Raw genomic sequence first — 17,055 nt, 5'->3', positions numbered from 1 at the left:
TCTACGATTGTAGTACGTAAGTTCAAGTGTTTTCTAGATAACCCGCTGCAATCGCTGTTGACCATTAAGCTGCCAGATACCGCACAACCTGCACTACATTTACCAAATATAAAACATAGGCCTAAACCCAGTATCGAACCATCGACCTGCTGCATGCTAACCAAAAAGACTATCCACTGCATCAGCCGTACAGTAGGAGGATTGTGTGCTCACAAAAGATACTTACCATACATGTGGTTACAGTGTTGCCAGATTGCCACTCTTTAACGTCCTTTTTCTGCCGGATGTACTCGCCGGATGAAATTTTGTGAGTTTTTTTTTTTTTATCGCTGGCATACGAGGAGTTGCGGAATAGATATGAAGGGCGTTCAGTATGTATTGCAACTCTTCTTTTTTCTAAATGCAGGTTTGTTTTATTCAGAATTCCAATACACCATATTATTTCCCATTCTTATGGCTACTAAACCCTCTTTTTCACCATAACCTCCATTCAGTGCGATGGCCTTAAGCCACCTTACTGGGAGGGTCTGTATGCTCACATGGTATCACTCCTCTGGTCGACATTGGAGTCTGTTTCTTGCTGCATCAACAACCTCCACATCGTCCATGTACTGCTTCTCACAGAGTTCCTCGTTTATTGTGCCTAAGAGATGGAAGTGGAAAGGTGGGAGACCCGGGCTGTAGGGTGGATGAGGAAGAATAGTGCAATGCAGTTCTATGAGCCCCTGTCCAGAGTGTCAGCTCGTGTGAGGCCTTACGTTGTCGAGGAGGAGGAGGAGGAGGAGGAAGAGCTTGTTTGCATTTTTGTGTCACTGAAGATTTTCCCGAGGGTAGCACAATATGCTTCAGAGTTGATCGCTACACTATGAAGGAGGACATCAAACAGTGTAACACTTCAGAATCGCGGAAGTCCGTCACCATGACTTTACGAGCTTAGGGTGCGGCTTTGATCTTTCACTTTGCAGGAGAGGTGGTATGGTACCACTCTATGCACTGATGCTTCGCTTCCGCCGGCCGCGGTGGTCTAGCGGTTCTAGGCGCTCAGTCCGGAGCCGCAAGACTGCTATGGTCGCAGGTTCGAATGCTGCCTCGGGCATGGACGTGTGTGATGTCCTTAGGTTAGTTAGGTTTAAGTAGTTCTAAGTTCTAGGGGACTGATGACCATAGATGTTAAGTCCCATAGTGCTCAGAGCCATTTGAACCATTTTTTTTGCTTCGCTTCCGATTCTAAGTGATGAACCCACGTTTCATCGCCTGTGACGATGTTCGACGAACACTTATCACTATCAGCCTCGTAACGCACAAGTAATTTCGCACGGATGGTCCCTCGTTGCACTTCATGGTCTTCTGATAGGCGGCGGGGAACCCAACGGACACACACCTAGGAGTACCGCAACTGGTGTGTCAGCGGTATCAACAGTCTTGCAGCTGTGCACCGAGGTCTTTGTGATATGTCGGTCATTTGGAATGAGAGTATCCGTATTTCCAACATTGCAGCAGTCACAGCTGTGTGCGGGCGTCCGGCAAGCGGGAGACCGGACAGGCGAACTTATTGCGACGACAGGTGGCTCGTCCAACAACTCAGCGCACTTTTGTTTACTGCCCGGTCTTCGTAGACACTTTGTAAGTAGCTAAGATGCTCTGCGAAGCCCTGGTTTTCCACTAAAAGGAACTCAGTGACAACTCTGTTTCGAACGCATATCCGTTACAGACGCCATTTTGAAGACTATGAATAACGCCACCTTCTATCGGAACTTCATGAAATGGTAAGGGCTGAAGCACGAATATTCCTCTGTTCCACGACAAATTGAGCATTTGTTCAACCGAAATTAGCGGAGAAAAAAGTTACATTACTTACTGAATGCCCCTCTTGTAATGGTAGTTCACCAAAGTGCATTAAATAATAATTTACTCTGAGATACCGGTTTCTCCGACACCTTCTGACACATGATAGCCAAAAGAATGTACTTAAAAAGCGTGTCAGTGTGTGTATGCATGTACAGGGGTGTAGGCTTGGCTAAGCGAATGTTAAACTGTGCACAAACATTTTGTTGTGTATGCATCTTTTGGTGGCTGCACGTTTTTGTGTGAATGTGTGCTAATTTGCAAGTGCCCTCCCCCCCCCCCCGGTCACACACACACACACACACACACACACACACACACACACACACACAGCACGAGTCACGTAAGACGTAACACCCATTTTATTTAGCGAATGATTTCAAATATCAAAATGTTATTTGACAATTAATTATACCCTAAGTGACATGTACTTCGGTACGTGATAAAAAGCTTTAACTATCTTATCGATCGAGATATTGAAGGAAGAATATTTTTTTACTTTCTTTAACAGAATGATATACGTTTTTAACGGCATCCGAAAGCGATTTAGAAGAGTACAGTAATATAATATTAGTTAATGTTGAAGCTGAAACTCTTCGCAAAAGAATCCGAGAAATATTTTAAAAAGGAAAGGCAAGTCGGCTGGAATCGGCTGTTGCATTGTAAACACGCTCACGCCAGGCTACGTCGTTGTATCGAACATCCCGACCGTGTACTGGTCTGCACGGCAGAAGTAGCAGGAACTGTGTCGTCAGTCGGCAAATCATTTCTGCTTCGACGTTACTTTCATGCAGAGATGAACACCAGTGAGAAGAAGTTTGTTGCTTCCATACATCGAAGGTGGCACGCGAGGTATTGTCAGGAAGTGTGGGATCAGCTACGGGAGTGTCATTCCCGTTCGACGTAAATTCCAGTTTTATCACCTGTCACTACACCAGGCATTCGGTGGACGTCATTCCGGAAGTAGTACTGTATACAGTTTTGTTGGTTTACTATTTCGGGACAACACAGTGTGCCACTTAGCGATAAAGCAAGGTTTACGAACCATAGTGATACAAATGTAATAATGGGCAGCTGAAAATCCACCCATGCTTCGTCAGCTACAAGAACAAAGACTGAGAAGCGTAAACCTAAGGTGGTGCATCGTAGTAATCATGTGTGGGTCTTTGCTTCTGCCCAGGAATGTTCAGTGGATATATATATGCACACTGTGTTCGGAACATTATATCTGTTTATCTGGAAGAGATATCACTGGATAAGCGACAGTGTATGTGGTTACAACACGACGGCTACCCAGCTCATTCTTCCCTTTTCGCAGGGCAAATACCGACAAAAATTCCCTGGCTATCGAATAGGACGTAATTCTGTGGTACAATTGCTGACCAGGTCTCTAGTTTTGCTTCCTCTTGATTTATTTCTATAGGAACCACTGAAACATGCAGTCTGTCATGAAGCCACAACTACGCGAGGCTATATGTAGTGTCGATTTGCGACATATGCAACAGCCTGCCATTCAATATAATTTCACCTGTTCATATGTATCTCGAGCAGTTACTACTGATGCGTGTTGCAGTGGAAGATAAGCAGTTTGGGCACATACTTAAGTGTAAAAGTACGGTTTGTTAAAACTATATATTTTGTGGTGCCATATTGTCAGCCATTCTGAATAAATTGCTTAGTTCATTTGCCCTCCTGCTGGTCCGGGGCTTAGATTAGGCCTGAGGTATTCCTGCCTGTCACAAGAGGCAACGAAAAGAGTATCACGTTTTGGCCTTTACGTGATGCTCCCGGGTCGGGCTTCACCTCCATTCTCCTAAATTTTCCCGAAGAGCGCGCCAATTCGAAAAGGGCGCCTTACACGATGCATCATGTCCATCATGTCCATTAAGTGCTGTCCTCCCACATCCTTCATCGATGTGGATATACACTTCCTTTCATTCTCTAGCTGTTGGGCTAGGTCACCCTCCTGGGTGCGTTTCCCTCCATCCCCTGTGCAGTACTGATTCCTGCACTGACGATGATAATGGACTAGTATGCTTGTTTGTACCTGATATCCAGCATGGTAGCCAGTCTGCTGTGGTGAGGCGTCAAGTACCCTGTTGGTTGTAGCCCCCTGACCCCACAGGTATTGCTCTGCTGATGCCTGTGCCGTTAAATCCCCACGTATGCCAAGAGGTAGACGCCTGTCACCCTGGGGCATTGGGACTCTGAGCAATGGCCATCCTGCCAGGTGGCCTTTGTTGTGGCTGGGTGGCGCCCATTGGGAGGGCCTCTGGTCAGACTGGGTGGCATCAGGGCGGATGACATGCCATGAAGCGTACTACTCCATCTCTTGCTGGCGACGCAACGCCAGCAGTCTCTAAGCGGTCAAGGTCTAATTATAATGCAAAAACGTATGGCCCCCAAATCGTCCCCTTCCCTGGCCACACCATGGGAGGAGTGTCAGGCTAAGGATGGCAGCGAATCTTACTCCCCCAATACCTCATATCTACAAAGGTTCGTGGGGCATCCTTCATGTCGTTGAAGCCTCTGTTTTTTGTGGAACATTTAGAGGACAAGTTTGGGGAGATGGAGGGATTGTAGAAAAGGCGATCGGGCTCAGTCTTGATAAAAACAGCTTCCTATGCCCAGTCACAGGCACTACTCGCCTGTGACAATCTGGGAGTGTCTGTGGTTGTATCACGCACCATAAGAGCTTAAATATGGTCCAGTGTATTGTTGTGACTGGGGAAGTCCATCACATCCCAATACTTCATGTGCCCCACCTCTCATCTGTGTCAACTGCAGAGATCACCATTCCCCTTGCTCACCACACTGCAGGATTCTCCAGAAGGAATGGCAAATCATAGAATAAAAGATCCTGGACCGGCTGATCTACACAGAGGCTAAGAGGAAATTCGACCACGTACATCCTGTACCTCGGACATCTTACACCGCCACTACGAGAACAAGCTGGCCGGAGTGGCCGAGTGGTTAAAGGCGCTACAGTCTGGAACCGCACAACCGCTACGGTCGCAGGTTCGAATCCTGCCTAGGGCATGGATGTATGTGATGTCCTTAGGTTAGTTAGGTTTAAGTAGTTCTAAGTTCTAGGGGACTTATGACCACAGCAGTTGAGTCCCATAGTGCTCAGAGCCATTTGAACCAATACTAGAACCGTTTTAGCCCCATCTGTTCAGTCAATTCCAGTTGGCTCTCAGAGCGATAAGACTACTCCTGCCCCCTTGACAGCGGGGGGGGAGGGGGGGGGCGGCTTTTCCCTCCCTGTTGCTCGCACACCACCTACCTTGGGAACGCTGCTTCCCCCCCCCCCAACCATCTTGGACGTTCGTCATCACTTCTCAGTTAGAGATGCGTAAGTCTCCTTCAGCTCCTTTCAGTAGGAAGGCATCTCTTGGCTCACTACCTCCCCAGTTTTCTACTAGTGGAAAAGATGACACCCACCAGTGGCTGAAGCACCCAAAAGCAGCTGGTTGTAGGGCTTCACGATCTTCCTCAATCCTGGAGGCCGAATCAAAGAAGCCCTCTTAGTCAGAGAAACCGAAAGAGCAGTGAGAAAAATCAAAAAGCAAGACCCCCCCAAGAACAAGGAAATTGCGGCTGTGTCACCCACACCACAACTACTTAAAAGCTCTGCATTTGAGGAAGAGTTGGAGATTCTGGCATCGACTGAGGACCTAGATCTCGCTGGGCTCTCAGATACAATGGATAAAGACTGCTCAGGAACTAAGTGGCAGCAGGTGACCCTGAGACGTAAACTGGCTCTTTGGGCGTATCATTTCTTCCCTGCCTCACGATAACGTCATCCTCCAGTGGAATTGCCACTGTTTTTTCAACCACCTGGCTGAGCTACTGGAACTGTTTAAACCTTACACTTGCTTTCTTCACTGCCCTCCAGGAAGCCTGGTTCCTGGCAATGTGGACCCCTACCCTTTCCGGCTATAGGGGATATTTCAAGAACAATAGTGAATATAATAGAGGGTCAGGTGGGGTTTGCGTCTATGTCGTGAACTCAGTATGTAGTGAACCTGTGCCCCTTCACACTCCTCTTGAAGCTGTGGCTGTCAGGATAAGGACAACAATGGAAATAACTGTCTGTAATGTATATCATCCTCAAGATGGTGTGGTACCTCTGAACATCTTGGCTGCACTGATTCAACAACTCCCTAAACCTCTACTACCTTTGGGAGATTTTAATGCCCATAATCCCTTATGAGGTGGCACCATGCTTAGTGGCCAAGGTAGAGAGGTCGAATGTTTACTGTCTCAGTTCGCCCTCTGCCTCCTAAATACTAGGGCTCCCACACATTTTAGTGTGGTTCATGGCACTTATTTGGCCATTAATTTATTACTTTGCAGCCCAGGACTTCTCCCATCAGTCCACCGGAAAGTCTATAAAGACTTGTTCTAGTAACCATTTCCCCATCTTCCTGTCGCTCCCTTGGCGTCATGCACATGGACTCTAAGAAAGGCAGACTGGGAAACTTTCACCTCTTTTATCGCCATTGAAATTCCTCCACATGCTACCAACGATGTGATCGTTGAGCAAGTCACTAGAACGATCGTTTCTGCGGCTGAAAACGCGATCCCTTGCTCCTTAGGGTGCCCCCCGGCGAAAGACAGTACCTTGGTGGTCGCCAGAAATTGGCGAGGCAATTAAAGAGCGTAGGCAGGCTCTACAGCGACATAAGCTTCACACATATCTCGAGCACCTAAGGGCTTATAAATGGTTCCATGTCCGCGTTCGCCAGCTTTGGAAACAGGAGTGTTGGGAGAGGTACGTCTCGACCATTGAGTTCCATACGTCAACTTCCCAAGTCTGGATGAAGATCAGACGTGTTTTTGGGTAGCAGACCCCAACAGGTATCCCTGGCATTACCGTCGATGTCCGTGTTACTTACCGACGCAAAATGGATTAGCAAGCACTTCGCTGAGCACTATGCTCGAGCCTCTGCAGCGGAGAATTACCCCCAGAATTTCACGCCCTCAAATGGGTGATGGAAGGGAAAGTCCTCTCGTCCACTAGAAGCCATAGTGAACACTGTAACGCCCCATTTAGAGAGTGGGAGCTCCTCAGCGCCCTTGCACATTGCCTCGACACAGCTGATGGACTGGATTGGATCCACATTCAGATGATTAAACATCTCTTGTTCAACTACAAGGATATCTCCTCGTCTTCCTCAACCAGATCAGGTGCGATGGTGTCTTTCCATCGCAATGGCGGGAGAGCACAATCATTACGGTGCTCAAACCAGGTAAAAACCCACTTGGTGTGGATAGCTATCGCCCCATCAGCCTCAACCAACGTTCTTTGTAAGGTGCTAGAACGAATGGTGTGTTGGTGGTTTTCTTGGGTCGTGGAATCACGTGACCTACTGGCTCCATGCCAGGGCGGTTTCCGCCGAGGACGGTCTACCTACACCTTCTTGCCATCTTTTTTGATTTACAAAAAAAGCTTAAGACATGACCAGGCGACAACATATCCTTGCCACGTTATATGAGTGAGGTCTCTGGGGCCTGCTTCCGATTTTTATCCAAAATTTCCTATCGATCCGTACTTTCCTTGTCCCAGTTGGTGCCTCCCATAGTTCCCCTCATATCCTGCAGAATGGGGTCCATCAGGGCTCTGTATTCAGTGTGCATTTTTCGTGGCCATCAACGGCCTAGCAGCGGTTGTGGGGCCATACGTCTCACCTTCTCTGTATGCAGACGACTTCTGCATTTCGTACCGATGCTCCACTACTGGTGTACCTGAGCGACGCCTGCAGGGAGCCATTCACAAGGCATAGTCATGGGCTCTAGCCCACAGCTTCCCATTTTCATCCGCAAAGTTTTGTGTCATTCACTTCTGTGAGCGTTGTAATGTTCATCCGGAACCAGAACTTTATGTTAATTACGATCCACTCACTGTAGCGCAGACGTATCGATTCTTAGGACTGGTTTTCGACGCCTGATTGACTTGCTTTTCTCATCTTCGTCAGCTTAAGTGGAAGTGCTATCAGCACCTCAACGCCCTCCGTTGCCTGACCAACGCCAACTGAGGTGCAGATCCCTCTACATTGCCAAAGCTCTACAGAGCCCTTGTTCAATCCCGACATGACTATGGGAGTCTGGTTTATGGTTCGGTGGCACCCTCAGCGTTGCATTTACTCGACTCAGTGCACCACTGTGGAGCTTCCACTAGCGACAGGAGCTTTTAGGACGGGTATGGCGACCAGCATCCTGATGGACGCCGGAGTCCCTCCATTGAAGTTTAGGCGTGCACAACTGATCGCCAGTTACGTTGCACACATTCGTAATTCGCCTGCACATCCGAATTACCGTTTTGTTTTCCCAACCACTGTGGTTCATCTCTCGCATCAGCAGCCCCAGTCAGGATTCATGATTGCGGTTCGTGTCTGATCGCTTCTGTCTCAACCGGAGTCCTTCTCTTTACCACTTCTACTCGAGGTCCATTCACGTACACCTCCATGGTGTAAACCTCGGCCAAAGCTTCACCAAGACCTTTAAATGGCCCTAAGGACCCAGTTACTCCCGCGGCTCTCCGCTGCCACTTTCTTTCGTTTCTTGATGTTTTCCTGGGATATGGAGTGGTTTACACCGATGGCTCAATGACTGATGGTCACGTTGGCTTCGCCAACGTTCAGAGGCCTTGTTGAACCCCATTCCTTGCTCGATGGCTGCAGTGTTTTCACTGTAGACCTAGTGGCTATATCTCGTGCTCTTGAGCACATACATCTAGGCCCTGGGGAATCGTTTCTTCTGTGTACTGACTCCTTGAGCAGCCTACAAGCAATCGGCCAATGCTACCCTCACCATCCTTTTCTAGCGTCTATCCAAGAGTCCATCTATGCCCTGGAATGGCCCAGGCGTTCAGTGGTGTTTGTCAGGACCCCAGGTCACGTCTGAATCCTAGGCAACACACTTGTTCACAGGCTGGCCAAACAGGCTACATGAAAACCGCTTATGGAGGGCGGCATTAAAATAACTGACCAGCATTCTTTATTACGCAGCAAAGTTTTTCGGCTTTGGGAGACAGAATGGCATAGTCTCAGTATGCACAACAAACTGTGTGCCATTAAGGAGACTACGAATGTGTGAACGTCCTCCATGCAGGCCTCTGTCAGGTACTCTGTGGCTCTCTGATGACTCTGCATTGGCCATGCTTGGGCGACATATGGCTACATGGCAACCTCTTGCACCGTGAAGCCCACCTCCGTGTCGGTGGGGTGCGCAGTTGACAGTGGCCCATATTCTTGTTTAGTGTCCTAGTTTAGCAGACAATGCCTCATTGGCTGATCTGGTTTTAAATTTTATACGTGAGGGTGGGTTTTATCACTTGATATAAGTTTCAGTGTAGGCCCTTTGTCCCTCAGTGCCCTCCACCCTTGTGCTTTTATGGTGGAGGTTTTAATGTGTTGCAGAGTGACTGGCTTATCCTTTTATTTTCGTGGGCTGCCAGCCACGGTAATCTGCTCTCCCGTTTTACTCTCTTCTACCAGTTTCTTGCGTCTCTGTGTTTTACTGGGCCTATTTTGTTCCTTGTAGTGTTAGTTGGTCTCCCGTCGTCCTTGTGGTTTTTCCTTCTTCTCGGTATTGTGCTGTGTGTCCTGTTTGTTTTACATCTACATACATACTCCGCAGTCCACCATACGGTGCGTGGTGGAGGGTACCTCGTACCACAACTAGCATCTTCTCTCCCTGTTCCTCTCCCAAACAGAGCGAGGGAAAAATGACTGTCTATATGCCTCTGTACGAGCTCTTATCTCTCTTATCTTATCTTTGTGGTCTTTCCGCGAAATTTAAGTTGTCGGCAGAAAAATTGTACAGCAGTCAGCCGCTAATGCTGCTTCTCTAAATTTCCTCAGTAGCGATTCACGAAAAGAACGCCTCCTTTCCTCTAGAGACTCCCACCCAAGTTCCTGAAGCATTTCCGTAACACTCGCGTGATGACCAAACCTACCAGTAACAAGTCTAGCAGCCTGCCTCTGCATTGCTTCTATGTCCTCCCTCAATCCGACCTGATAGGGATCCGAAAGGCTCGAGCAGTACTCAAGAATAGGTTGTATTAGTGTTTTATAAGCGGTCTCCTTTACAGATGAACCACATCTTCCCAAAATTCTACCAATGAACCGAAGACGATTATCCACCTTCCCTACAACTGCCATTACGTGCTTGTCCCACTTCATATCGCTCTGCAATGTTATGCCGAAATACGTAATCGACATGACTATGTCAAGCGCTGCACTACTAATGGAGTATTCAAACATTACAGGATTCTTTTTCCTCTTCATCTGCATTAATTTACATTTATCTACATTTAGAGTTAGCTGCCATTCTTCACACCAATCACAAATCCTGTAAAGTCATCTTGTATCCTCCTACAGTCACTCAACGACGACACGTTACCGTACACCACAGCATCGTCAGCAAACAGCTGCACATTGCTATCCACCCTATCCAAAAGATCACTTATGTAGATAGAAAACAACAGCGGACCTACCACACTTCCCTGGGGCACTCCTGATTGTACCTTCACCTCCGATGACCACTCACCATCGAGGACAACGTTCTGGGTTCTATTGCTTAAGAAGTTTTCGAGCCACTCACATACTTGGGAACCATTCCCATATTCTCGTACCTTAGTTAGGAGTCTGCAGTGGGCACAGAGTCAAACGCTTTCCGGAAGTCAAGGAATATGGCATCAGTCTGATACCCTTCATCCATGCGCATGATATCATGTGAAAAATGGGCGAGTAGCGTTTCGCAGGAGCGATGCTTTCTAAAGCCGTGCTGATGCATGGACAGCAACTTCTCTGTCTCAACGAAATTAATTATATTCGAACTGAGAATATGTTAGAGACTCCTGCAACAAACCGATGTTAAGGATATTGGTCTGTAATTTTGAGGATTCTTTATTCTTTCCCTTGAGGAATTGTTACAATAGGAACAAGGACCGATGATCAAGTAGTTTGGTCCGTTTCCCCCCTTTTAAACAAACAAACCAACCAACCTTTAATTCATTTGAAGTGTATTCCATGTAACCATAATTACGATTAGTGTTTATACACACAGTTATCCGAGAGCTTCTCACAAGAGTTTTGCTTGGCGATTTTTACACTCCAGTAGCTGACTCTGGCCACATTGCTTTCCAATTTTAGTACGTTTCTTGTATTTTTTGGTGTAGAGATTGAGCCACAGCGTTAACAAACTGTATATCACGTACTCGTATTTTCATCTGTTTTCGGTTACTGTTAAAAAGTGTATCACATTTAAAAAATCATACTTGCTTCAATATCTCAATCAATAAATCCTATAAGCTGGGTGATTCTTCAACTGTGTACAAACTCCAGGGATTCATTTATGACAAGATACGGAACACAAAAAATGCATAATGAACTTACGTCCGAAAATTTATGGTTATTTTATTCAAATGTACTCTGTTACGGAAACTACAGCCTAATTGGCGCTGTACCATGCAACAACAGTTAAAATATTTGTTGAAAACAGTTTCCATGTGTGTACGCGCCGTAGCATGTTGTGGCTGTTGATATACTTCCCGGGATGTGAGGTCGTGGTCGAAGAACTTTTCTGCTCCTTACGTTTCGTCCAGAACTGCGCTGGACGTCCTCAGAGGCGCTGCTCCGCTGAGTCTTGCCGACTGACTGGTCGGGTGTCTGAGAGCGACTTATATATTGTGAGAAAGGGGGGCGTGGTTCAGGTGACACGTGATGAGCAGTGATAATCCATAGCAAAGATAAGGTTGACTATCGATTACCATCTTGTCAAAGATAAAAATTGTTGGCAATTTTGTAGAGCCACTGTCCATATATCGCTAAGTTTCATAGCCTCCTCTTTCCTATTAAAATTATGGTGATGTTTATAAATTTCGATAGCTTCTCTATATAGCCGTGGATAGTAATTTAACGTTGTAGATAAAACTTCGGTATCCGAAAACTTCACTTGGTGGTTGCCTGGTTGAAGAGCATGTTCCGCTACAGCTGACTTTTCTATTTTTCCAAGTCGACAAAGACTTTTATGCTCTTTCAGTCGCGTGTTTACGCTTCTTTTGGTAGTACCAATGTAAACTTTACCACAGGTACATGGAATTTTATACACACCACATATCGACAGGGGAGTGCGTTTATCCTTCACAGATCGTAGTACTTGACTTATTTTCTTTGTTGGTTTAAAGATCGGTTTTATGTCACGTTTTCGTAAAATCATACCGATCCGATCTGTTACTTTTTTAATAAAAGGGAGAACTACTGTAGTTTTCTGTCGTTGTGGTTCATTCTTATCTTTTGGGTTTCTGTTCCTTGGACGCAAAATTCTATTTATCTCTTTCTCTTTACAGTAGTTCTCCCTTTTATTAGAAAAGTAACAGATCGGATCGGTAAGATTTTGCGAAAACATGACATAAAACCGATCTTTAAACCAACAAAGAAAATAAGTCAAGCACTACGATCTGTGAAGGATAAACGCCCTAACCTGTCGACATGTGGTGTGTATAAAATTCCATGTACCTGTGGTGGTGGTGGTGGTGATTAGTGTTTAACGCCCCGTCGACAACGAGGTCATTAGAGACGGAGCGCAAGCTCGGGTTAGGGAAGGATTAGGATGGAAATCGGCCGTGCCCTTTCAAAGAAACCATCCCGACATTTGCCTGAAACGATTTAGGGAAATCACGGAAAACCTAAATCAGGATGGCCGGAGACGGGATTGAACCGTCGTCCTCCCGAATGCGAGTCCAGTGTGCTAACCACTGCGCCACCTCGCTCGGTGTACCTGTGGTAAAGATTACATTGGTACTACCAAAAGAAGCGTAAAAACGCGACTGAAAGAGCATAAAAGTCTTTGTCGACTTGGAAAAATAGAAAAGTCAGCTGTAGCGGAACATGCTCTTCAACCAGGCAACCACCAAGTGAAGTTTTCGGATACCGAAGTTTTATCTACAACGTTAAATTACTATACACGGCTATATAGAGAAGCTATCGAAATTTATAAACATCACGATAATTTTAATAGGATAGAGGAGGCTATGAAACTTAGCGATATATGGACAGTGGCTCTACAAAATTGCTAACAATTTTTATCTTTGACAAGGTGGTAATCGATAGTCAACCTTATCTTTGCTATGGATTATCACTGCTCATCACGTGTCACCTGAACCACGCCCCCCTTTCTCACAATATATAAGTCGCTCTCAGACACCCGACCAGTCATTCGGCAAGACTCAGCGGAGCAGCGCCTCTGAGGAGGTCCAGCGCAGTTATGGACGAAACGTAAGGAGCAGAAAAGTTCTTCGACCACGACCTCACATCCCGGGAAGTATATCAACAGCCATGTCACCCGGTCGTGAAAGACTTCATTCTACAAGTAGCACGTTGTCTCACATGATCACATCAGCCAGGCTGTTTCCAAACAGTGTCAAAGGCAGCGTGAATACGCCGCTCCACTGTCTCCTCATCAGGAATGGACTCTGCATACACAACACCTTTGAGATGGTCCCCTAACCAGAAATCGCACGGGTTGAGATCCTGTGAACAAGCAGGTCATGCTACTGGATCGCTCTCGTCCGATCCATCAACCAGTGAAGACACAACTGAGAAGCGTTTGGATTGTAAAGGTGAAGTGGGTTAGAGTACTGTCATGTAGGGGTCACATAACCCTTCGAATCATCAATAGCTCCTCTTCCAGCAGAGGAGGCAAGGTCACCTGCAAGAAAGTCTGACATTTCCGGCCCGTTAGGTGACGTAGAAGGAAGACTGGTCCCACAATAAAGAGGTTCCAGCTGCACCCGTGCTGATGATTCTGCCACCATACAGTTGGGATTCGGCATACAATCCCGCAGATGACTGTTACGAAACTTGAAGATACCACTCGGTGTAAAGGTGGCCTCATCTGTGAATAGGATGGATGAATTCCCGGAATCGTGGGGAGCCTAGTGAAGAAACCAGTGACCAAAGTGATACAGATGTGAAAAGTCTGTCGCTAGTGAGCGCTGCACACACTGTAAGTGATGTGGTGGGTAACAGTTGGCATGGAGAATGTTCCACACGGACGTCGGGCGGGTCCACTGCTTAGTCATTTTCTTCGACGTCTGGTGCCTTTTAAGACTTCTTGCTTCCTGGAACGACACTCCCTCAGACAAAGGGCGAAACACGATTGCAAACACTAAATGCTGTGGCTGTTGTCAGTGGGGATGGGTCTTCTCATACAACAATGCTTCTCACAGCCCATTGTCATTTGCCTTTGCGTAGGTAAACACCATTTCAGCAATCTCTCAATTCGAATACGGAATTATTGTGTACGACGCTGTATCACATCCACTACAAGGTGAGTCAACAAGAGAGGTGAATCGGACACAAGATTATCAGTGTCTGTGGCGAGAGAGGGTACTAGGGCGTGACGTATGAGGAACATTACCAGCAGATGGGGCATACTGGAACTATGGCTGCATGATACAGCACGTATTAGATCGCAGTCTCTGTAACAGTGCGATTAAATAGTCTCTAGCATGGAAACCATGCATTACCGGACGTAAGCTCAATAGGCTTTTTTTTGTTACGTATCCTCTCTGTACAGAGTGGAAAAAAATAACTGTGTGTGTGTGTGTGTGTGTGTGTGTGTGTGTGTGTGTGTGTGTGGTAGTGTAGAGTGTAAGACTCTTTTGCCGGCCGTTGTGGCCGAGCGGTTCTAATCGCTTCAGTCTGGAACCGCACGACCGCTACGGTCGCAGGTTTGAATTCTGCTTCGGTTATGAAAGTGTGTGATGTCCTTAGGTTAGTTAGGTTTAAGTAGTTCTAAGTTCTTGGGAACTGATGACCTCAGAAGTTAAGTCCCACAGTGCTCAGAGCCATTTTTGGAAGACTCTTTTATGTTTCGCACAGGAGCGGTTTAGGAGAGGAGGAAACCAGGAGACTGATCGAGGCGTCTGAGGAGGGGGATGTAGAGGAGCTGCTGGAACTCATCGCGGCAGGGGCGGATGTGAGGACGAGGGATAGTGATGGGATGACCGCCCTGCACTTCTTTGCAGAGATGGGATACGTGGAGGTAGTGAGGAGTCTGGTGGAGCGAGGCGCAGAGGTTGACGCCAGGAACAGCAGCATGGAGACGCCCCTGCACTTCGCTGCAATCGGTGGCCATTCACCGATTGTGCGGCTGCTGGTAGCGTGTTCCGCTGACGTCAACGCAAGGAATTGTTACGAGAGAACACCGTTGCAGTTTGCTGCGTGGCATGGGTACGAAGAGACGGCAGCGATTCTGGTGGAGGCTGGAGCCGACACGGAAGCTAGGGATAAAGATGGGAGAACCTACCTCAACTGACAACCAGGAGTATGGATGCCATCATATAACTAACAGTTCAATGAATATCTATGATATAAAACAAATGATGCTTCACTACATGAGTTTTCATTATTTTTAAATTAAAGAATAGAAAAAATTTCATTTCTACCCATCATTATATGGTGCATACAAATGCTCTAGCAACACCTCAACTAGTATGAAAATAGGAGATATCCATAAACAAATGTAAATAACTTTTCATTTGAGGAAACCGACTAAAATAAAAGGTTTTTTGAGGGATCTTTGCAAAACTCAACAATTAAAAAACACTCATTTTATTACCGATAGACACCAGTCCTGTCTGAAACTTGAATTTCTTCCAGTGTGCAAAATATACAAATATCTTAAAATAATGAAACCAGGTGACATTTTAGACAACCGCCGACGCGTCAATTGGTGAAAACCCAGTTATTTTCAAGGCGCAAATGGAGAAATAACGGTTGTTTCAAGTATGACACCTGGCTGATTTCCTGTAAGTTGTTTCAAACGATCTCCTGCATTACTTAATTACTGAAATCTGCTTAGTAAGAGCGTGTATAATGCAATGCTAACAGAATGTAAACTGTAGCTGTCCCCAGAAGTTTACTATGTAAGACAAATGGTTCGAAACATATTATGCTTTGAGCTCATACTGAATTTACTTTGTCTGCAGTATAGATGTGCACCAGTCTAATTACACTGGTAGCCATATTTACACCACACTGTAGGTGTCATCTGCACTGGTCCCAAGGTTTACAGTTGAAGTGCAGCTCTACAAAAGTCGAGTGCGGGCTGTAATTATTATACGGCGGTTATGGTAATGCGTTGACGCGGAACCGATTTACGCCGGAAAACAAGTTTCATTTGTGGCCACAGGAGAAAATCTGGCGCTGTACACTATGACAGTATGATATACAAGACGTCATTTGACAACCCTTAAGGTGATAGAACGGTGTGGCTATCGAGAGGACGGACTGTGTGCTGTTACTGAAACTATTTTATGTGAATGGGAGCAATAACAGTGCTGCATTGAGAGAGTAACACTAATTGAAACATATGAGGAGAGGAGCGATGTTATTAAATGGCTGAAAGAAGATAATGAAATTCAAAAACACAGGTGAGCTTGGTGTGGTGCATGGAAGAGGAAAGCGTCGTATCGCAGAGGAAGTTAGTGATGAGACTGCTGTTGCTGTAACTTACCATTCATCACAGACCCAGGCTAATGCTACTGCTCGTACAGTGTTTCGACAACCATCCATCACATTGTCAACTCTACAGAACGTTTTGCGCTCTAGCTCACATTCGTACAGGTACAGGGTCCAGACGGTGCAGCATCTGAAACCTCATGAACCGCAGCAATGTTCTGAATTTGCTGTTCGGTTCCGAGCCAGATTGAAGTAGGTGACAGGTGTCCAGGCAATATCCTATGGAGTGATGACATGTTAAACAGGTTGCAATGACACGCAGAGCTGCTTAGTTTTGGGTACTATTAAACTGTGTGTGTGACTTTCGTCATTTGCACGGTAGGTGTCGCTGCAATCGGCAAATAACTCAATTGAGTTCCAAAACGGCTTTATCTAGAGAAAATTGCTCTGGATCAGAAAAAGAAATCCATATGTATTCAGTAATCGCGAAAAAAGTATGGTAGAGATGTGCCCTCTCACCAATGGGGCATTTGTTTATAAGAATTATTTAATAGTACGCGCTCAAAAATGTATCCGCCCACTTCGAAGCACTTTATTGTGAGCGCATTGAATAATCGACGCAGCTGAGAAGTGTTTCCTACGTAATCAGTTGACATACATTGGTGATATGCTTAATCATGTTACCGCTTGTTGTTAACGCTTCATTATAAACTTCATTCTTCAAGCAAAGCCAGAA

General features: G+C 46.1%; 1 protein-coding gene across 2 annotated transcripts in view; it reads left to right on the top strand.

The window, feature by feature from the left end:
- The window catches only part of LOC124804610 (protein roadkill-like), a 40,699-nt gene extending 25,351 nt beyond the window's left edge, over window positions 1-15,348 (top strand). For both annotated transcript variants that reach the window (XM_047264819.1, XM_047264812.1), the window contains exon 3: window positions 14,739-15,348. In XM_047264819.1, the coding sequence (XP_047120775.1) occupies window positions 14,739-15,174 (436 nt within the window). In that variant the 3' untranslated portion in view covers window positions 15,175-15,348. The remainder of the gene's footprint in view (window positions 1-14,738) is intronic.
- Window positions 15,349-17,055: the final 1,707 nt, after the last annotated feature.

This window comes from Schistocerca piceifrons, chromosome 1, assembly GCF_021461385.2.
Source record: "Schistocerca piceifrons isolate TAMUIC-IGC-003096 chromosome 1, iqSchPice1.1, whole genome shotgun sequence".
Taxonomy (NCBI): domain Eukaryota; kingdom Metazoa; phylum Arthropoda; class Insecta; order Orthoptera; family Acrididae; genus Schistocerca; species Schistocerca piceifrons.
This window is presented reverse-complemented; position numbering and strand designations above follow the sequence as displayed.